A 23,184-nucleotide genomic window follows, 5' to 3' on the forward strand; every position below is an offset into this window, starting at 1 on the left:
ATATTCCCTGTGTCCCCGTTGTCATTTATATATCCCCCATGTGCCCTTCCTGCGTCCCCATTGTAGTTGTGTCCCTGTGTCCCCGTTGTCATTTATATATCCCCCATGTGCCCTTCCTGCGTCCCCGTTGTAGTTGTGTCCCTGTGTCCTGGTCGTCATTTGCATTCCCTGTGTCCGGGTGTCTCGGTCTGTAATTTCTCTTTGACTGTCCCAGTCGTCGTTTATATTCCCTGTGTCCCGCTTGTCATTTGTGTCCCGGTGAAGGCATCCCCAAATGCTTGAGAAGTTTGTTTGCAATAGATAAGCACAAATCTTCATAACTAAAGTGCAGTTATAACTTTTTGTTGTAAAGTCCAAGGTCATATCTGACCTTTCTAGCCGTATTCGGTGGAGTATATTCTCGGCCATTTGCCATTTGTATTTCTCCCATAACTCTGTAGGATATGAAGGAGAGCAACTTTTGCGGAAGACACGGGCCGTAATGGCATGTCTATGAACCGGTGATTGTCGAGGATGTAAAAGCTGTTGTATCTAATCCCAAGATGGATTATATGTAAATGTAATAAATGACGAATCATTAATCTATAGGCATAATATTTCATTGCGCTGCATTTCTTATCCATTTGTTTGTTAGTGGCTGGATTTAACAATTTAATATTAAAGTGATAGCCGTCGGCTCCATCCCAAAAAATGATAGGATATTGTAGACCATCGTAGCATCGATGAGTTTAAGCAACTATTGTCAACTGATTATTTCGCCTATAAAGAATATTATCTCAAGGTAAGAACTGATCACCGACCATAACGATTGCCACTTGTCGTTGATAGTTGCGTATTATCAATTCGATTGTTGTTTTGAACAGAAGCACTAAATTATTAATTTTTGTGGAAAAGATGTTGCAACTGGGAAACGATAGTCCTTTCAATGTCATTTTTTTTTTTCATCGGTATCACTTTCAAGTTCTTTGATTTGTTTTACCTTGGCTTGTCTTTCGTCATTATGACATACATATCGCCGAACCTTTGCTTTTTTAACAAAAATCTGGTAGTAATTGATAACCTTATCTAAGTCAAAATCCCAAATCCAATCATCATCACTATCATTTTCAGTTTTGATACGTTTTGACTCTCGCTTTCCAGGTTGATTTTCATCTAACTGCGCAGTTTTGCGTTCTTTAGCCGCAAGCCTTTTGGCATTAACTCTTTGAGCAGCTTCCTCGGCTGTTTTTTCTGCCATTGTAGGATTTATACTAAAATTTCTCTTTGAATTAACTATTTGAGCAGCTTCCTCGGCTGTTTCTTCTGTCATTTTAAGATCTATACTAAAAATTTCTCTTTGAAACGCCTTCTTATATACTTATAATGACGTCATATACAAAGCCTTTGACGTCATATACAAACATACAAAATACATACATGACGTCATAATGCTCAATCCTTATAATGACGTCAGTGGACAGTCGACAAACATGACGTCAGTACACAAACAACTTATTGATTTATATGCTGATGACGGCTACTGTATATGTTAATGCGTATGTGACCGAAATATTCAAAGATTATTGGTTTTTCTGTTGATGACGGCTACTGTATATGTTACCAATGTATCCAGAAATTAAATTGTTGTGTTTAACTGTCTACTAAAAGAATTTTTTCTATTGAACTGTTTTATGTACACTGTTTTTTCTCTACAAACATAATTTGTGAAACCTATTAAGGAGGCTGGGGGGGGGGTGCTATACACAAGCTTCATAAAGTTTGATTCTATTGAATGATCAGCAAAGATAGCAAGAGAGCAAAGAAAAAACTCACCAACACATGTAATACCGTTCGAGAAGAATTTATTATTACTGCATTGACATGAATACGAGCCACTATCTTCAACTGTACATTTAGCATTTTTATCTCCATTTCTAGTACACGGATTGGGAACACATGGATCTGAAAGTAAAAAGAGATCAAAACAAGTTGGATTCAAATTGTCTGGCCAAAAATAATATGTTAAATTGAAACACCTTTACATAGGGTAGCTTATTCATATAACAGCGTGGATTCTTCCTTCATTAAATAAAAAAAAACAAGTTTTTTTAACTGAAAGTAAGGAGCGACATTAAAACTTAAAATAAACAGAAATTACTCCGTATATGAAAGGGACTTTTCCTCCTCAACGCCCCGCTCTTTACGCTAAAGTTTTACTCTACTTTTTAAAACAGTAAACATAATAATTAAAACAAATAAATAATTAAAACGAAATTTACATATTAAGTTTCTTTGGCTAAATGGCTTTCTCATATTTCTAACCAGAACATTTTGAGAAAAAAGAAGCGGGGGAGTAGGCCTAGTTGCCCTCCAATTTTTTGATTGCTTAAAAAGGCAACTAAAACTTTCAATTTTTTACGACCATATTCACTAGTAAAAAGTATACGTAAATCGTGAATTAATTTTACGACCGTATTCACTAGTAAAAAATATACGTAAATTGTGAATTAACTTACGTACCGTACATGAGGGGGTTCACCCCCTCATCAATACCTCGCTCTTTACGTTAAAGCTTAAATTTTGTCCCAATTCCTTAAGAATGACCCTTGAGTCCCAAAAGTCGTAGAATCACTAGTTGAAATTACTAAAAATTGTCATAAACTGACTTCAATCACTCCAAATTTTGTTTGATTGATTCTGAATAATAGTTAAAATATTTGAAATAACGTTAATTAAGAAATTTCTTCCCTGGACAGCTTCTATTGTAATGTATTTTAAACTTTTGGTTACAATGGGCCATGGTTCACTTTTTTATAGAATGCAGCTACTGCTGCATTCCTTAGGAAAGAATGGGTCACAAGAAATTTTGGCTTTTGAACCAGTTTTAAGGGAAATGTGCTTTCTGTGTGAATGTATTTCTACTGTATCTATGTCAAATCAGTTTTTCAATAATTCTAAATTCACCGGAGGACTTTCATTTGATAGCAATATATTTTATTCCTATTTCAGTCAAAAAACATGAATGAAGGCACAAAACGGCAAAAATCGGTATTTTCATGCGGTACAATCTCCGATTATTGATTAGAAAGGACTCTAGAAATTAAAATTTTGTGAATGTATTTCTACTGTATCTAGGTCAAATCAGTTTTTCAATAATTCTAAATTCATCGGAGGACTTTCATTTGATAGCAATATATTTTATTCCTGTTTCAGCCAAAAAACATGAATGAAGGCACAAAACGGCAAAAATCAGTATTTTCATGCGGTACAATCTCCGATTATTGATTAGAAAGGACTCTAGAAATTTGAATTTTCGGCCCAAAGTGCCCTCTTTCAATGCTCAATGCACTACCACCTTAGTACAATCACTCCCATAAAAAAGAAACAGATTTACGCACAACCGTCACCAAATTTATCGGAAAAAACAAAATACGGTGTTTATGCACACAAGAACTTAAAATTTCTATAGTGACGGTATGAACATAATGAATACGGTAGAAAAATTCGCATCTAGATGGCTTTATTTTGGACCTTTTTATCGGTAATTTAGATTTAATGAACCCTGTGAAATTTTAGCAACGATAGAAAAATACATTTTATATTTTCATAGTTGCCAAAATTTTGAGTTTTTTGCAATTTTTCTGACAATAGTGAGTTTTCTCATAATTCCCTTTGTGAAATTAAGACATTCTGTTACTATTAAAACAGGTGGCTTTTTACTTACCGTTCAATACCACAATCTGTTGGGATAGAAATAAATTCAGACTATTTTTTAACTATCCTTAATTTTTACTCTTTATTATGAATAGATGTGCTGAGAGTGAGTAGCTGAACGTCTTAACTGCAAGTAGTTTAAGGCTGTCAAGATTACAAAGAAAGTGGATTTGTTTTTATGCATATGATAGAAATGAAAAAGGTCAAGACTAAATTATTTAAACCACCTTCTTATTCAATTAAGAAAGATTTTTAAAGACAATTAAGAAGGTGTTTTTATTAAACGCCCATTGGGCATAATAAATTTTTATCTTCCTTAATCCTCTCTGCTATCTTATAGGATGTTTTTTTTTTTGTAATTTCCAAATCATAGATGGACACAGCCTGAATTTTGGAACGGAATTTAAAGATTTTTTTGGAGGGGTCTGAAATACTAAATAAATTTTCTTTTTATTAATTCAACTTTCCTGAAGAAATTTTGGCTTTTGAACCAGTTTTAAGGGAAATGTGCTTTCTGTGTGGATGTATTTCTACTGTATCTAGGTCAAATCAGATACTTGGATTTAAAGCTTTTTAAGCCTTGGTAAGATTTGGATAAAATAGAGCTAAGACAAACTGATAGCAACGAGAATAGCAATTTTCTTCTAAACATATGTTTCCTGAAGAGGAGATATTGCGAGAAAATTTCCTTCAAACAGCTGAGTTGCCTTAAATACAAAGTGTACTTATTCTTACCATAATGAGGAGTGTCTTCAAAAAACTGGAAATATAGTTTGAACACTAGAAAAAACAAGTTCATAAGCATGTGGGAATTTTTTCTTATTTTTTCCTCTATGATAGCCTGATTCAAGTTTTATCAGACAATATATTCGATCCAAATCTTTCTTATTTTTTTTCTCTCTCATACGTTAATGCACACATACCCACAAATACAGACTTATACGAACATATAACAATGACCACAGTCAAATATTTTCCTGAAACCTGAGTGCTTCAAAGGAAGAAGAATATTTGTCAGATTTTTGACTGATTTTATGTCAAAACAGAAAGTTGCTATGAAACAAGTTGCTATTTGTCAGATTATTGACTGATTTTATGTCAAAACAACAAGTTGCTGTGAAGCAAGTTTCTATTTGTCAGATTTTTGACTGATTTTATGTCAAAACAACAAGTTGCTGTGAAACAAGTTGCTATTTGTCAGATTTTTGACTGATTTTATGTCAAAACAACAAGTTGCTGTGAAACAAGTTGCTATTTGTCAGATTATTGACTGATTTTATCTCAAAACAACAAGTTGCTATGAAACAAGTTGCTATTTGTCAGATTATTGACTGATGTTATGTCAAAACAACAAGTTACTATGAAACAAGTTGCTATTTGTCAGATTATTGACTGATTTTATGTCAAAACAACAAGTTGCTAAGAAGCAAGTTTCTATTTGTCATATTCTTGACTGATTTTATGTCAAAACGACAATTTGCTGTGAAACTAGTTACTGTTTGTCAGATTATTGACTGATTTTATCTCAAAACAACAAGTTACTATGAAACAAGTTGTTATTTGTGAGATTGTTGACTGATTTTATGTCAAAACAACAAGTTGCTATGAAAAAAGTTGCTATTTGTCAGATTTTTGACTGATTTTATGTCAAAACAGCAAGTTGCTATGAAACAAGTTGCCATTTGTCAGATTTTTGACTGATTTTATGTCAAAACAACAAGTTGCTGTGAAAAGTTGCTATTTGCCAGACTATTGACTGATTTTATGTCAAAACAACAAGTTGCTATGAAACAAGTTGCTATTTGTCAGATTATTGACTGATTTTATGTCAAAACAACAAGTTGCTGTGAAACAAGTTGCTATTTGTCAGATTATTGACTGATTTTATGTCAAAACAACAAGTTACTATGAAACAAGTTGCTATTTGTCAGATTATTGACTGATTTTATGTCAAAACAACAAGTTGCTATGAAAAAAGTTGCTATTTGTCAGATTTTTGACTGATTTTATGTCAAAACTGCAAGTTGCTATGAAACAAGTTGCCATTTGTCAGATTTTTGACTGGTTTTATGTCAAAACAACAAGTTGTACAATAAATTTGGCTCGATCCCACTTTTTAGGGCTACAATGAGAGTGCCACAGAAATACATTAAAGAATTTTTTTTATTAGGATACCTGCACATAAACTGGGAGGCTTCACCTCCACTAAAACAATATTTATAAGCAGAACCCCTTGAAAAAAATTTTGACCCTATAATTCATTGTTGGATTCAGTCTCCTACCGTTGAAAAAGGGAGGGGTGGTTGGCACATTTTATAGCCTTTTGCTATAACTGAAAAAAAACTTCAAAATATTTCTTTCTGAAAAGGAACATTTTAAATATCATTCTCATAAATCGAATTAAGGCCCTTTATTCTTTATGAATCAGTGAAATACGGGTCAGTGAAATTAGTGAACCCCGTGCAGATCTAAAAAGATACATTTATGCATATATGCAACCACACATGCCAGTCCTCACATTACATGCAGCCATAAGCACAAAAAAATATACTAAGACATTACACACAGGTACAATAACAAACTTGCGCTTTCACAGATGCATTCACACATGACAAAATGTGAGCAAAAAGTAAATATGAATGCGCAAAAAAACTGCACATAAGCTTACAGACAAAACACACGTAGACAGACAGATGTCCATTAATATGCACACACGCTTGAACACATACACGTACGCACCTATACAACAAACGTGCATATACCTACATGCGTTACCTCATTCAAGGCCTCAATCGAAAGCACCGCCATCTTTACTGAACTTTTGTAACTAAGATCTTGAATATGAAGCAGGAAAACTAAATTGTAAAATTATAAGTTTTTACTTACTTCTTGCGCACATATTTTGTGGAACCCTTTCTCCTGGATTCAAGCAATTTATCGTTACTATTTCAGTTTGTCCACTTGTCTCAAAAACTGTAGCAGTAACGAATCTTGTTTCTTTACTTACAAGCATTCCTCTCATTCCGCCAGAGAGAAATCTATAATTTCCTCTTCCATTTGATTGGTCGAAGCTTGGCTGAACGTAATCAGCAGGGTAATAATTGTAAAGATCATTTTCCAACCTAGAATAGAAAATAATTAAAATAAGGGTCGACAACCATCATCTCTAGTGTCTTCCCTCTTGCAAAGTTTATTTGTTTTATATTTATTTTCAGTAACTTACAATTATCTGTCTTTGTGAAATCAGACTTGGTAGATTGTATAACATTTTTAAATTTACATTCCAATAAGTTATTGTTTCCATAGTTTTCGGAACTGCTTTACGGTGCTTTGTTTATCGTTTGTGGAAAGAAGGTAATTGCACCACAGGTCAAAATAAAAACTATCATTTAAACTTTTTATTCTTTTAATTTTCAATAATTAACAGTTATTTGCCTTTTTAAAATCTCACTTGAAGGATTGAATGACATTTCTGCTGCCAATAAACTTTTTCTCATACTTTCATTTTAGAACATTTTCGGAAGCTTTTCCGAGTTCTTTCTTGGAAAATCAAATTATAGCACAAAAATTTAAAAATAAACAATCAGAAAAATGTAACGATACAAAGTATGTAAACTCTTTTTTATGCGTTCACTACAAATTTAGAATTGGTCCTAACCACATATGCCGTTTAAAAAAAGTAGAATAATTGAATTTTGATGAAAATAATCTTAATAAGCCGTCATATAATTTTAGCTCTTAACAGGTGTCAAAATTTAAAAAAGGCAAACAAAAATTAAAAATAAAAAAATTTAAAAAAAAATCGAAATTGAAAAAAGGAAACATGGGTGAAAAACAGGTCAGGTTTCCTTTGAACCTGTAATTGTCTTAGGAAATGAACAAAAGAATCATATTTGAATTCCAACGGAGGAAAAGTATAGTTAATTTTAGCGAGTAAATTTTGCTTACTTATTTTTACAGTGCAACTTGGCAACACTGAGTTAAAAAAAAGAACAAGGATCACTCATACATTTATACACGTGTATATTGTGGCTAAAGCACTGTGTTTTTACTAGTTACTTACGCTGTATCAAAGGCATGAAACACACTATCCCCAAAAGTGTCAAATCCCAATTGCCTTGCATTTCTTCCACAGACGCTAAAATCTTCGGCTAATTCATAACAGGTTGGTGCGACAGTTTGTGTGGTGATGATGGTCCTCTGTTTGGTAATGGTGGCAACAGGTCGCATAAAGAAACTACTAACCGGTTCAAAAACTACTAGCGTAGCACAAAAGAAAATGGGGAAAAGCATCTGAAATTATATATTTACATATATACATATATACAACTATATTTCATGTAATTTCAAATATAACAAAAACCTCGTAGAAAGTTACTTGAAAATTGGGCCAGGTTTTTGAAAACCTTCAGTCTTGTTGCTCCCTCCATCCAAAAAAAAAAAAATTAACCTTACGGAATTATCTTAAGCTCTTTTGATATCGATTTGGCTCGCTTGGACTCGAAACGATTGTCAAAATATATTTGTGTTATTGTAGAAAAGAGTACTTTTTAGTGAAAAATAAAGAAAAACCCTTTTTTCAACTGAAAGTAGACGAACAGAAATTATTTCGTATATGAACGAGGCTGTCAATTCCTCAACACAACAATCTTTACGCTAAAGGGACAGAGACAAACTTTAGCCTAAAGAGCGAAGTATTGAAAAGGGGACAGTAACTCTCATATAGGGAATACTTTCTGTTCGTTTTAAGTTTCATTATCGCTCCTTACTTTCAGTTGAAAAAAAATAGTATTTTTTATTAGGTTATTTTTGCAGATAGGACCTTGAAACCTTTACAATAAGGTTCTCTAAATATACTGAATCCGATAGTGTGGTTTTCGTCAAGAACCTTTGACTTTTAAGGTGTGTTTCCTCCTTTTTTTGAAAATCAAACAAGTTTTCTCAGGCTCGTACCCTTTGATGGATAATACTAAGCTTAATTTATCTTAATCATTTGGTATTTGCATAACAAGCAAACCTCATATCTATATAAATATATCTATTGGTATCAAAATTCCGTTTTTTAGAGTTTCACTTACTATTGAGCCGCGTTGCTTCTTACTTACAATTTGTTACAACGCACTGTTTGATTAATAGCGTAATATTTTGCTTCATTGGCGTCCACATAAATTTCAATCGAGGAGGGAAGGGGTGAGTCTGAAACAATTATTCTTTGGTCTTATAGAAGATTAGTGAGTTTTTCAAACTTCAGATTTGGGCTTACAAACACAAAAAGAGTGCTTTCTATTATATGTTTGAGCTTCCATGGAAAATAAATTCAAACACCCCTTCTAATTATACCCCTGCATGCACAAATTGATATGTCAACTAAGCAAAATCAAAACAAGGTAGCCTACCTGCCAAGTTTAAGAAATCAATTAGTGAAGCTGAATTTTAAATTTTAGCTGCTTATACAATTATTTATTTAGCTAGTTTTTGCTTGTTTCAAGTTTCTAGTTGGCTCTCCAATTGTCAAGGATAAATTTGTTTTGTGTAATATACTCAAATGGCTGTTGTTACTCCTGAAGTCTTTTGGTAGAAAATAAATACTGAAAATATTATCAAACAGATGGGAACTATAAGTATGGAGTGACTCGACCCAATAGTAATCAAAAATCTATAAAGGAGTTTCATGACAATACATACATAAAAAGAATCGGACTTTTATCCTCATTCCAAATAAGTGAAATTCATTAAGTTTAATGTTATCCATCAAAAGCTACATCGATAAAAAGCGGAACATCCTCAAAACGTCAAGTGAGCTTAGTGAAAACTACACCATCAGATTCAAAATAGCAGAGAACCCCTACCGTAAAGGTTTCAAACTCCCTTCTGCAAAATTGTGGAATATTGTGTTTATTTTTTCTTTGCCACAAGAAGATGAGGGAAGCGTATTTATTTGTTTGTTTTTTATTTCATTGTTTGTCTTTTTCGAGGGGTGATTGTATCAAACAAATGATCGAAAGCTTAACCGAATGGAAATCTAGTGCCCTTCTTATGACCAAAAAGAATGGATGGCAACTAGCCCCCTTCAGCGTCCCTTTTTCCTAAATTTATCCAATCAAAATTTTCAGATAGTCATTTTGTTCAGTATAGTCGAAAAATCCGATATTCATAGCCCCCCCCCCAGCCTCTAGGGAAATGGTCCATTACTTACTAATTGTTATTTTGATGAATAAAGACATTTTTTCTGTGTTATCCCTGAGTGGAAAAATCGAGAAATATAACAAGGATACCATTGTAATCACCTTTGTCAAAAATCATTCACTGGTAGTTTACCATCCCCCCACTTGTACATTCCATCTCCCAGATCCCTTAGTAAATGAAAATTTATAAACATAGTTTGAAAAAAACTCTCAAATTAAAAATAGTTTTAATTAAAACATTGTTTAATTAAAAAATGCATTTTTAATTTTTATAAAAGTAATCTAATTTTTGTATATGCAAATTTTCAAAGACACCTGTTAACGCATCCTTTCTTAATTTAATGAGTGTACCATATTGAAATAAAATAGTTCGAGGTAACGAACTGTAAATAAGAAGTGACTCGGCTCAATAGTAACCGAGACTCTTAAAAACAGAATTTTGATACCAATAGATACATCAAAAGTACTGCATTTTATGCTGATTTTAAATATTTAAGTCTAATCATGTTTAGTTTTACTAATCAAAAGATACGAGCCTCGGAAAATTTGCCTTATTTTTGAAAAAGGGGGAAAGACCCCCTAAAAGTCATCGAATCTTAATGAAAATCACATTATATTCAGCGTGTCAGATAGCCCTGCTGCAGAGGTTTCTAGCTTCTATCTGCAAAAATGTGGATTTTTTTTTTGGCCAGAAGAAAGATAACGGAATGCGTGTTTATTCGGGTTTTTTTCCAGGAGTGATTGTACCAAACCAGTGGTCCTAGAAAATTACGAGAGGACTCATTCGAACAGAAATTAGAAGTTCTAGCGCTTACTTAAGTGACAGAAAAATTTGTTGAGCGACAAGGCCGCTTCTCACGCTCATTTTTTTTTCGTAAAGTCACCCAATTAAAATTTTGAGATAGCCATTTGTTTAGCATAATAAAAAATTTAATAGCTATGTCTTTGAAGATGTCTTTGAATAGCTATGTCTTTGAAGAAGTAATTGAACAGCATACCGAAATATTAGATTGATTTATCAGGTAGTATTTTGGTATCGGCAGCTATAATACCAATAGTGAGGAATATACAATCTTAAATTGTGAGAAATATAAAACATATGAAGAAATATTAAACAGAAATATAAAAATAAGAAAAAAAGAGAAATATAAAAAAAAGTATAAAAACAGGAATATTGATTTGGGAGTCACAAGTGAGTATGTAGCCAGAGAACAACAAACGAATCTATAAAGCTTTTCATAATCTTGTATCAGTAACTTTCATTATACAATTAAAATTATCTTAAAAACATAAGCGTAAAATTAAATATGTTTCTCTAATAATCGCAAAGTAAATGAACAGCATACCGAAATATTGGATTGATTTATCAGGTAGTATTTTGGTCTCGGCAGCTATAATACCAATAGTGAGTAATATACAATTTTAAATTGTGAAAAATATGCTTCAGTATTGCTCGAAATGAAGATCAAATATAAGACATAATAGGAACTCTAGAAATCCGGTTATTCCTCTCTATACAACAGTGAATTTCTAAGCTATTATAAAATTCTAAGGCTAGTCTATAGTCCTAATGCTATTAAGATGGCTTTACTTCGAACTTGTCTGCAAAATAATCATGGCGTGTCCTTTTCAGAACCAAAACGAGAACCAGTCAGCGAACTGAGCCATTGTGCAGAAGTGATACCAAATTAAACGAAAAAAAAATAAAATAATAAAGCAACAATACAAAAATAAGTTGTTGCTTTTTCTTAAAAGGGATTGGTAATATTTTTATTCTGTAAAAAGTGTTCTTAATTGGTTTACTTTTACTGTTTTCAGTAAATGTTTTCAGTCATTATTTTTTGTTTTCAGTAAACCGCTAGTTTCCTATAATCCGAACAGTATAGGGAAACCTAAAAAGATGGTTTATTTGTACTAGATTTATTGATATTTATTATTTAGGCAGTGAAGTAATAATTGTGTTGCAAGAAGTAATAATTGCTTTGGTTTTGTCGTGATTTTTTTCCTAGCACCCAAATTTCAGTTTATTCCTAGAAAGTAGTAAGGGTTTAACCTCTGCAGTTTTTACGGAAAGTGTGGACCTTAGGCCGGATTGGTGGATATGACTTTGCATTTTGGAAAGCTTCGTAGAACTCCTGCCTGAGGTCAAATGTCTATTGTTTCTACCCATTTCTGTTCGCTATTAAATAAAAAAAAAACTTTTTTACCTGAAAGTTGAGGAGGCGTTGAGGAGAGAACAGTCCCTTTCATATAAGGAGTAATTTCTGTTCGTTTTAAGTTTTAATATCGCTCCTTATTTTCAAATAAAAAAAACTTATTTTTCTTATTGAATTTCAGAACATTTTTGAATTAATGCATGTTTTGATTTTGGCTCTCAGCACATGAATAATTAAAACGTAATTTGTATATTAATTTTTTTTTTTTGGCTAAATTGCTTCCTCGTAATTTTAATTAGACGATTTTGGGAAAAAAGGAGCGGGGAATAGGCCTAGTTATCCTCCAATTTTAGTTATTCAAAAAGGCAACTAGAACTTTTAATTTTTTTACGAACGTTTTTATAAGTAAAAATATACGTAACTTACGAATTAATTTACGTAACGAACTTCTATATTCGTATGTTTTTATTACGTACTAGCTGTTGGAGTGGCACTTCGCGCCACCCCAACACCTAGTTGGTGGGGGCGCTTCACCCCACCCCCCCAAGCCCCCCCGCGCGCGCAAGTCGTTACGCGCCATATTAGTTACGCGCTATTGTAGTTGCGTCCCTGTGTCCCACCTGTGAATATAGATAGATATATATATATATATTTTTAACTACGTAAAACTTGCGAATGTACAACATTCTTGGCTGTCCCATTGTCTGTGCATATAAATAGATTGTCAGGTTTACCGACTCTTGAACATGCAACATATAATTGTCCATGGGAAAAACAATCTGAGTTCAGATCTATACCTCATTATTCTTATGATTGCCCATGAGCTTTGTTGATGGTGATTGCTAATCGAACATTCCCTGTGTCCCTGTCGTCATTTATATATCCCCCTGTGCCCCCCGGCGTCCCCGTTGTTGTTGTTTCCCTGTGTCCCGGTCGTCATTTGTGTCCCGGTGTCCCAGTTTGTAATTTCTCTTTGAGCGTCGCAGTCGTAATTTATATTCCCTGTGTCGCGGTGTCCCGGTCGTCATTTTTGTCTCGGTCGTCATTTGTGTTCCGGTGTCCCGGTCTGTAATTTCTCTTTGAGTGTCCTGGTTGTCATTTATATTCCCTGTGTCCCGGTCGTCATTTGTGTCCCGGTCTGTATATACATTCGTTTTTGAATTGGTCTTTTTTTAGGTTTTAGTATTTTACCTTTTTTTAGTTTTTTTTTTTTTTTTTTTAGTTTTGTTTTTCTCCTTTATTTTTCATTTTTTTTTCCGTTTTCATTCTATTTTCTTTTTTAGTTTTTTTTAGCTTTTTAGCTTTTTTAGTTTTTTATTAGTTTTTAGTTTTTTTTTCTTTTTAGTTTTTTTGTAGTTTTTACCTTTTTTTTAGTTTTTAATTTTTTTTACTTATGTCCTGGTCATCATTTATACTCCCTGTGTCCCGGTCGTCATTTGTGTCCCGGTGCTTTGTTGATGGTGATTGTTAATCGAACATTCCTTGTGTCCCGGTCGTCATTTATATTCCCTTTGTGCCGGTGTCCCGGTCGTCATTTGTGTCCCGATGTCCCGGTCTGTAATTTCGTCAGTCGAAAACATGACGTCAGCCGACACAGAAACATGACGTCACCTGATCCACAGACAGACAACTTATTTTTATATATATAGATAGATAGATATGAGGGGATTCATCCCCTCGTCAATACCTCACTCTTTACTCAAAAGCTCAAATTGTGTCCCAATTCCTTTAGAATGACCGCTGAATCACAAAGGCCGTAAAATAAATAGTTGAAATTAATACAATTACTTTAGCGTAAAGAGCAAGGTATTAACACCAAAAATAAGAAGAACAGTGGGGAATTTGAGACAGTGGGAAACAAATTAGAATGAATATTTCGGCCCTCTGTCCAAAGGCCATCCCAGCAATACAAATAAGAAAAACAACTTACAAGAGGGTAAAATCAATAAAACTAAAATGAACAGTTTTTCAAAACCGTCCTAGCATCCTTACCTCAGCGAAGTTCAACCAGGACTGAAAAATAAATTGTTATGAAACGAGGCAATTCAATTAAATGAAAGAAAATGATTTAAAAACAGGTTTTTAATGCCAGCCTAGCTTTTTTCGCTGCTAATCTTATAGGTCTATTTGTGACAGGTTCTGTGTTAATATCTATTGGCTTTTAAAATATTTTGTAAGGTCATTTTTAATTAAATTTGTGTATAAAGCATTCAGTGAATATTCTCCTAAATCCCTATTTAAGGAAAGATTATTATTAATTTTAAATCTGATTTCAATTGCTTCTCGAACTAATTGCTTTATGCCTAGGTCATTGTTAATAATGACGGATTCTTCAAAATTATTTTGTGGTTGGGGTTTTCGAAACATGGCTACTTAAAGCAGAATCAAAAGAAACAGAAATAATACTATTAGAATTCAGAGCTTTGGTGATATCATCTTTATGTTGTTGTAGGCGTTTCTCGAAATTCTGGTGGGTTCTCCCTACATAGAATTTGCCACATTCGCATGGTATTTGATAGACACCTCTTTGGCGAGTAACTGGAGTCTTATCTTTACCAGAATTTAGGAGATTTATGATTTTCAAATTATTGGTAAATACAACATACAGATTATTTTGTGTGCATACTTTTTTAAGATTTCTAGTGATTTTTGGGATGTATGGGAGGTAAATTATGTTTTGGGGCTTATCAGGATTTTCACATGGTAAATTATCGTTGATTTTATGGGACTGACTTTTCACTCTACGGTTAATTGTATCATTAATAAATAGAAGAGGATACCCACTTCCAAAAAGTATGTCCCTGATAAAGTCTAGTTCAGCTGTGATAAAGAAATCAGAACAAATATTCAGGGAACGATCTACGAGAGATATTACGACACCTCTTTTAGCTTGTGGGGGGGTTTGATTCAAAATGTAAATATCTATTGTTTTGTGTTGGTTTTCTGTAAATAGTAAAATTGAGTTCATCTAAGTTACGAATAATTAGAACATCTAGGAATGAGATTTTATGTGCAATTTCAATTTCTAAGGTAAACTGTAAATCCCTATCATATGTATTAAGGCGATCTAAAAAACCCCTAAGTTCATTTTCCCCATAGTTCCAAAGTGAAATTACGTCATCCATGTAACGTCATCCATTGTTCAAGGAGTGGTTTACAATTTCACTAAATCAGGTATTCGACCATGCTAATTCCAATGATATACTTTCTATTTTGATCTTTGATCACCATTCTAATGAGGTTTCAAACTTTTTTTGAAAACACCGTAATGTTGTTTCGTAATAAACTTTTACTTTTAAGACGAACCTAGTTAATAGCTGCAATTCCTCAGTCATTGTCAGATGGCAGCTTTTTTCACAACGTCTTTTTAACTTTAGGTTACTATGGGCTGGGGTTCGCTCTTTACTAGGTTGTGACTACCGCTCCAACCATGGTTATTGCATGCTAAATTCTCGTTAATTACGTAGCCTCTATATTTTTTTTGGCAATGATACGAAAAGGCAAACTTTATTCTGTAATCAAATAGTTTTGATAAAATGCCGAGGTAGTAATTTTTTCAGTATAGTTGAAAAATCTAATAGCTACATGTTTGAGGATGACCCACATTGTTTCATTGATGACCGCCACATTGATGACCCCCACGTTGTTTGCATATGGTGTTGGTTATTGGGAATCATACAGACGTTTTTCTGGGAGGATTTTCCTGGAGGAGAGGGGTTATAATTTTTTGTGAGGAAAGAGAATTTTTCATTGAGAGGAGCTGGATTTCTGAGCAAGAATTTGAAAAGAAATCAGGAGTTAAATAAAAACAAGTTTTACAATGAAAGTAAGAAGCAACATTAAAACTTAAACCGAACAGACATTATTAAGTATATGAGGGCGGTTGTCTCTTTTCAATACCTTGCTCTTTAAACAAATATTTGTTAAAGTCCCCACTCCCCCACGGTCCCCAGGGGAAGGGCTGAAAGTCACAAACTTTGACCATTGTTTACATATAGAAATGGTTATTAGGAAGTGTACAGAAGTTTTAAGGGGGCTTTTTTATGGTTGGGGAAGAGGAATCGAGGGAGAGGTTAGGTGGGAAGGTCTTTCCATGGAGAATTTATCATGGGGGAAGAAAAATTCCATGAATGGGGCGCAGAATTTTTTAGCATTCTTTAAAACTAACAATGAAAAAATAAATATGAAAAAGTTTTTCAACTAGATGTAAGGAGCAGCATTAAAACTTAAAACAAAAAGAAATTATTACACATATGAGGAGCTTTGTCTTCCCCTAAATACTTCGCTCTTTACGCTAATGTATTTTTTTGCAATTCAAACTATTTATTCTACGACCTCTGTGATTCAGGATTCATTCTTAAAGAACTGGGATAAAATTTAAGCTTTAATGGAAAGAGCGAGGTATTGACGAGAGGACGAACCCTCTCATATACGTAATAAAAATATATGGATATAGATGCTCGTTACGTTGATATTTTGTAAGTTACGTATATTTATTACTAATAAACACGTTCGTAAAAAAAATTAAAAGTTTTAGGGGCCTTTTTAAGTAACTGAAAAATTGGAGGGTAAATAGGCTTCCTATCCCACCCCTTTTTTCTAAAAATCGTCGAATTAAAACTATGAGAAAGCCATTTAGCCACAAAAAAATTAATATGCAGATTTTAATATTCATGGGCGGAGAGCCAAAATCAAAACAAATATTAATTCAAAACGTTCAGAAACTGAAACGTTTTCAACTGAAAGTAAGGAGAGACATTAAAACTTAAAACAAACAGAAATTATTCCGTATATGAAGGGCTGCTCCCTCCTTAACACCCCGCTCTTTACGCTAAAGTTTTTTTCATTGTTTTAAAAAGTAGCGTTCTGAGAAAGGGTCTATAACTGCAAGTAAGGAGCGACGTTAAAACTTAAATGAACTGAAATTATTCCGTATATGAAAGGGGTTGTCCCCTCCTCAACGCCTCGCTCCTTACGCTAAAGCTATTTTTATTATTTTAAAGTAGATTTGTGACAAAGAGTCAAACTTTAGCGTAAAGCGAGGCGTTCAGGAGGGGACAAACCCTTTCATATACAGAATAATTTCTCTTCGTTTTAAGTCTCAATGTCGCTCTTTACTTGCAGTAAAAAAAAACTTTTTTATTATTTAATCTAATATTAGTATCGAATCCAACGCTCTTTTGTTGCCTTAGTAAAGAACCATTAGCAAAGAAGGAAAAAAACGGCAGTTTAGTCAGTTCCTAATCACTAAAAAACTTTCACTTGCATTTGCCAGATTTCTAGTTCTATTATCGCATAGGAATTAACTTTGAGATATTACAAAACGGATTTTGCAATCAGACCTGACCCTTGTCTGGAAGAACAGGTCAAAATTCAGTGGTTTGTGGGTCAATAGTAGGATTAATGAGTTGGCATCAGACAACAAGACAGTAAAACTAACCAGTTAGATGAAACGTTCTTGAATCTATTATGGCAAGAAAAGATAGAAAAAAGCTGATGAGTAAGTATATGGTTTATGCTATAGTTAACTTAGGGGTTAGCTACGTCCGTAGGGTGTGACACGAGTCAAAAGAACAAAAGCTATTAGTGAAATAGCGCATCTGGAAATACTAGAAAAAAAGGGGGAACAAAAATCTTGACATTTCCTGGATGGGAGATGAGCCCATGTCACCCCGTGATCATGCCTGATTGGAATAACCCAAAGTTAGAGAATATACAGGTTACTTAGTTGTAAACAAACTCGTAATTTCTTACAAGAGAAGGTGAAAAGTGTAAGGTAGGGGACTAGGGGTTACCACAAAAAATGGAAGATAAAGACTATGTCACAAAGGCTAAGAAATAATAAGGGTTTTCAGGCAATTGAATTAGGCTACAAAAGATAGGCTAAGGAGCTAAGATAAAAGTTGATGCTTCCAGGAAGTTTGAAAAAAAATGTCAAAATCCCATTTTTCGCACGGAGTTGGCTCGATGGGGCTTACTACCCCTGAATGCCACTTAATTAGGAGCATTCGATGGAGGTTAGTTTGAGAGGAGGAAATTGTCCGTAAGCATGAAAATTGTGCACTATTGAAATATACCTGAAACATACATGACACCATTGATTCAACAATCCAGGAGGGAAAAAACCTTTAAAATGGTCCCCCCCAAAACTAATTGGTTTGTGGTTAAGTCCTAATTGACACAAATTCATGCCTAAAGCAGGGCCAAAGAGCCAGCTTTTAGGGAACTGTAAGGGTAGTATATTATTCAGATGAAAATATTCGCCAATTGTAAAGAACACAAAGGAGCGAAAAGTTACCTTAAAATCTTCTGCTTTTCAACTCATAAATTGGACTAATCATCTTAGTAAAGAAAACTTACAAATTTCAACAAGACGAAACATCGGTAACTTAGAAGAATGAGGAATACAGTCTTAAAATGGCTCTCTGAAAATGTCTAGCCATGTTTCAAGACAAGATAATAAAAATGCCAATCATTCATTTAGCTTAAAAATGGTTCCGCCCAGATCGGTCTGCTTATGTTAGCTTACGATTCGAAGTCAAAACTATTTATAGTATTCTAATTAGTTTGTTCGCGATTGGCACTCCCCTGCTGTGTTAATTTTGCAACTACGTTGTTGAACCTTTGGTGATAAGACGGCTTGGCGTTGCCAAAAAGAAAGGTGTTGGGAGTCTTATTAGACCAAAAGATCTGCGCTGGAGATAAGTTGGTATGCCTATTCACTTGTGAACCCAAATACTCCTGGCATATTCTATAACCTTAGTTCCATCTTGACTGCCCATTTCTTATCAAATATGTGCCATCCCATGTCAACAAAGTCAATGTCTCATTTTCTCAAAGACAATTCCGACTTAGACGAATTAATGTTGCATTTTATATCCTTCCGTAGCAGAAAAACATACCGTAGAGAATGATTTTAAATTACTGAGGGATCAAAGTATATTTTATGCATGGGATGGATATTGGTATATAAGAAATCGATTACAAAAAATATAGACGTCTTTAGGATAAGAGCTAGGTACTAATTCAGAAAGTGGGTTCGTTTGTGTCTAATAATTATGTGCTTTTCTCAAAACTCAGACACCGCTTACAAAGTTTTTTTTTTAAATTCAGTCGCAAATTTCTGCAAGGATATATTTACGAATTTTAATTGCCAAATAGAGTCCTAACCAGCCACCGCACTTAGCTAGTTAGCAATTTTTTCTCCAATAGCCATGTTAATTTTGTCTGAAATTATTTGCCAGCTTCAATATTCTGGTATGTCTAGTTTCAAATCCAAGGGGCCCCTGAATCCTGGTAAAAGAACGGTAATAAAAATCAGTTAAGTTACATAAATGCTCATCTTAAAGTTGCAAATTAAAATTACAACTAAATACAACCCCCTCCTCTAATATATCAAGCCAAATAAAACTAGAACAGTTTTGAAAATTTTATTTCCAATGTCCTTTATCCGTCACAGGGTACACTAAAATGTTCAACCATGTGCTCATTTGAGCAGATGAATGCATTGGCCTGTACCCTCTGGATAGTCGAGCAAAGACGAAAAAAATATTCACTGCTAACCAAGTAAATAGGATTGCAAAAGTAACCTACAAAATATATTGAGGATTACCGAGAAAAAAAGATCCCCCCCAATAAAATATCCGTTGAGCTAGGATTATTTTTGTATGAAGTTACGTAATTGCATATCCTTACACAAAGATTGTTCTTTTGAATTTTCAAAAAAAACTTTCATTCACTTTGCTTTGAGATATCACAAGGCAATACAACAAATATCGTGAAACAATTCTACCTCTACTTGGAAGTTAAAAAACTGAAATTGTATTCAATCAAATTAAAATACGCTGTTCAGGGTTTAGCAAACGTCCATATTCAAAAATACAAATCTTAATTAAGGAGCAACAACTTGTTTTTATATATTCATGTTTGAACATACTATGTCCATACATAAATTTATCGCTTGATCCTCCCCTCTAAGTAGGAGTTTATAGTCGTAATCCAGAAAAAGAAGCCACCAAAAAATGTTTTAACAACTATACAAAATATATAATTAAATCTATCAAACAGTTTGTAGTGACCCGGCTCAATAGTAACCAAAACTCAATAGAATTTTCATACCAAGAGATACATCAAAAGAGTTTGATTTACATACCGATTTTAAATATAGAAGTTTCACCAAGTTCAGTCCTACCCATCACAAGTTATGAGCCTGAGAAAATTTGCCATATTTTCGAAAAATGGGGAAATACCTCATAAAAGCCATAGAATTATAATGGAGATCACAGCATCAGATTCAGCGCGTCAGAGAACCTTTCTGTGGAGGTTTCAAGCTCCTATCTGAACAGATTTTGAATTTTTAATTTTTTTTTTACCAGTCGAAAAGTCACATATGCGTGTTTATTTGCTGTTTTTTTCCCAAGAGGTAATCGTATCCTCCCAGTGGTTATTCTAATTAAATGGCCTTTGTGATTCAGGCTCAGTCTTTAAGAATTAGAACAAAATTTGAATTTTAGCGTAAAGAGCGAAGTATTGACGAGGGGGTAAACCCCCTCACACTACGTATATTAGTAAGTTTATCCCCTCGTCAATATTTGTTCTTTATGCCAAAGTTGGAACTTTGTTAAATAATGCCCAATATAAGCAATAATTTGTTTGTGTTATTTTCCGGTCAATCTTAGAATTTAAGTTTGAGATTTTGTATGTCTTCAGCTCGCGGTTGTTATTAAATAAAAAAAAAAGTTTTTACCCAACTGAAAGTAAGGAGTAACACTAAAACTTAAAATGAACTTAAATTACTAAGTATATGTTTTAAAGATCTTTTCTGTCATTTATTTCAGTCATTTGAGCATTGCCTAACTCTTGACCCTGGTTTTCATAAAAATAGTTTCGACCTCTTTGGCCGTTTTGATACTATGCCATGGAGGAAGAAATATTTCATGAAAGGAGCGCAGGATTCTCTAGCATTATTTAAAAAAATGAAAAAATAAATGTGAAAAAGTTTTTTTCAACTGACAGTAAGGAGACGCATTAAAACTTAAAACGAAAAGAAATTATTCTGCATATGATGGGCTCACCTCCTCCTAATACCTCGTTCTTTACGCTAAAGTATTTTTAGTAATTTCAATACGGCTTTTGTGATTCAGGGGCCATTCTTCAGAAATTGGGACAAAATTTAAACTTTAGAGTAAAGAGGGAGGTACTGACGAAGGGGTGAACACCTTCATATATGTAATAAGAACACGAGAATATAGAATTTCTTTATGTAAGTTAATTTGTAAGTTACGTATATCTTTTACTAATAAAAAGATTTGTAAAAATTAAAAGGTTCAGTTGCCTTGTTAAGTAACCAAAAAATCGGAGGGCAACTAGGCCTCCTCCCCCGCTCCTCTTTTCTCAAAATCATTCGATCAAGACTATGAGATAGCCATTTAGCTAAAAAAAAAAATAGATATACAAACTTCGTTTTAATTATTCATCTGCGAAGAGCCAAAATTAAAACATACATTGATTCAAAAACGTTCAGAAATTAATTAAGAAAAACAAGTTTTTTTAACGGTAAGTAAAGAGTGACATTAAAATTTAAAACGGACAAAAATTGTTTCGTATATGAAGGGGGCTGCTTCCTCATCAACGGCCCGCTCTTTACGCTAAAGTTTTTTACTGTTTCAAAAAGTAGAGTTAAGAGAAAGAGTCAAATTTAGTGTAAAGAGCGGGGCATTGATGAGGAAAAAGCCCCTTTCATATACGTAGTATATGCAAGTGGTATATGAGTATATGAATATATGAAGTATATGAAAGGGGCTGCTTCCTCATCAGCGCCCCGCTCTTTATGCTAAAGTTTTTTACTGTTTTAAAAAGTACAGTTAAGAGAAAGAGTCAAACCTTAGCGTAAAGAGCGGGGCGTTGATGAGGAAGCCGGCCCTTTCATATACGAAGTAATTTTAGCTCGTTTTAAGTTTTAATGTCGCTCCTTACTTACCGTTAAAAAAACATGTTTTTTTTTTTAATTCTCTCTAAAGATTGCACTAAAAAGACTTTAAGTGATAGGCGTTCTAGAGCTAATGTAGGGGGAAGAAAATCTCCAAAAAATACTGGGATTCAGAATATACTTTTCAAAATCAAGATGGCACTCTTATTGCTATTTTCAAGAAAAAAAATCAATATCTTGGGGTTCAACCCCACCCCCTTCCTCTGAGTAGCACCTCTCATTTAAGACTTACTGCTTTTCTACTTAGCCAATCTATTGATTCTATTGATAAGTTGTTAGTTTGATATATCACCAACTATGTTTAATCACTGGCTTAGAAAACCTAACTGGTAAAGTCTTATTATTTTTTAAGAACGTTTTCCGATTAGCAATCAGGTTTTACTTCAATACGAGTCCCTATAAAAAACTAGGGCATGGATTCGGGTCAGCTCTGGTGTATACTGATAAACACTGTGCATTCAGTCCAACCTCATATGACAATTGATTCTACTTTCACAAAAAGACTGCTACCATAAAAATCCTGTCTAGATTGGATTCCGCAAGCGTCAGAAACAGATTCAGGCGATATTTACGCAATGCTAAAGAGGAAACAAGTTTAGGGTAAGCGGGGATTTACTAGCAAATATAGAATCTACGATCTTTAAATAAGAAAAAAAACACGTTTTTTTAACTGCAAGTAAGGAGCGACATTAAAACTTAAAACGAACAGAAATTACTCCGTGTACGAAAGGGCTGTTCCCTCCTTAACGTCCCGGTCTTTACACTAAAGTTTGACTCTTTCTCTCAATTCTACTTTATAAAACAGTAAATAACTTTAGCGTAAAGAGCGAGACGAATTTCTAGTCAGCGGGTAATTACTAGCAAATATGGAATCTACGATTATACTAAATCTATTATTTTTTTTAAGTAAAGTTTAGGCACAATATTTATTCAAAGGGCTCTTGTTACATGCGTGTTAGGGTGACCACACCAAAGAAGTGAATATAGGTTAATCCTAATGATGTATACCATAATAAGATGAAAATTTAATACTTAAGTAACAAAATTATGGAAACTACAACAGAGAATTATGAAAATCAGGCTACTCAGAGCGCAATATACTAAATATATTTCCTAACCTAACCACTTCAACAGTTGAAACTAAAACGAACAAAAATCATTA

The 23,184-nt window shown here is 33.6% G+C and overlaps 1 protein-coding gene across 4 annotated transcripts in view; it reads right to left on the reverse strand.

The window, feature by feature from the left end:
• Nucleotides 1-23,184, reverse strand: part of LOC136026840 (carbonic anhydrase 1-like) — a 54,343-nt gene that overhangs the window by 25,943 nt on the left and 5,216 nt on the right. For 2 of the 4 annotated variants that reach the window (XM_065703553.1, XM_065703550.1), the window contains exons 1-4: nucleotides 22,255-22,408; nucleotides 7,757-7,986; nucleotides 6,580-6,815; nucleotides 1,813-1,941 (exon numbers count right to left, since the gene is read on the reverse strand). In XM_065703553.1, the coding sequence (XP_065559625.1) occupies nucleotides 1,813-1,941; nucleotides 6,580-6,815; nucleotides 7,757-7,986 (595 nt within the window). In that variant the 5' untranslated portion in view covers nucleotides 22,255-22,408. Of the gene's footprint in view, nucleotides 1-1,812; nucleotides 1,942-6,579; nucleotides 6,816-7,756; nucleotides 7,987-18,332; nucleotides 18,355-22,254; nucleotides 22,409-23,184 lie in introns of those variants that run through there. The other 2 variants (XM_065703552.1, XM_065703551.1) reach the window with 2 other exon arrangements.

The sequence above is a fragment of the Artemia franciscana genome, chromosome 5 (assembly GCF_032884065.1).
Source record: "Artemia franciscana chromosome 5, ASM3288406v1, whole genome shotgun sequence".
Classification (NCBI taxonomy): Eukaryota; Metazoa; Arthropoda; class Branchiopoda; order Anostraca; family Artemiidae; genus Artemia; species Artemia franciscana.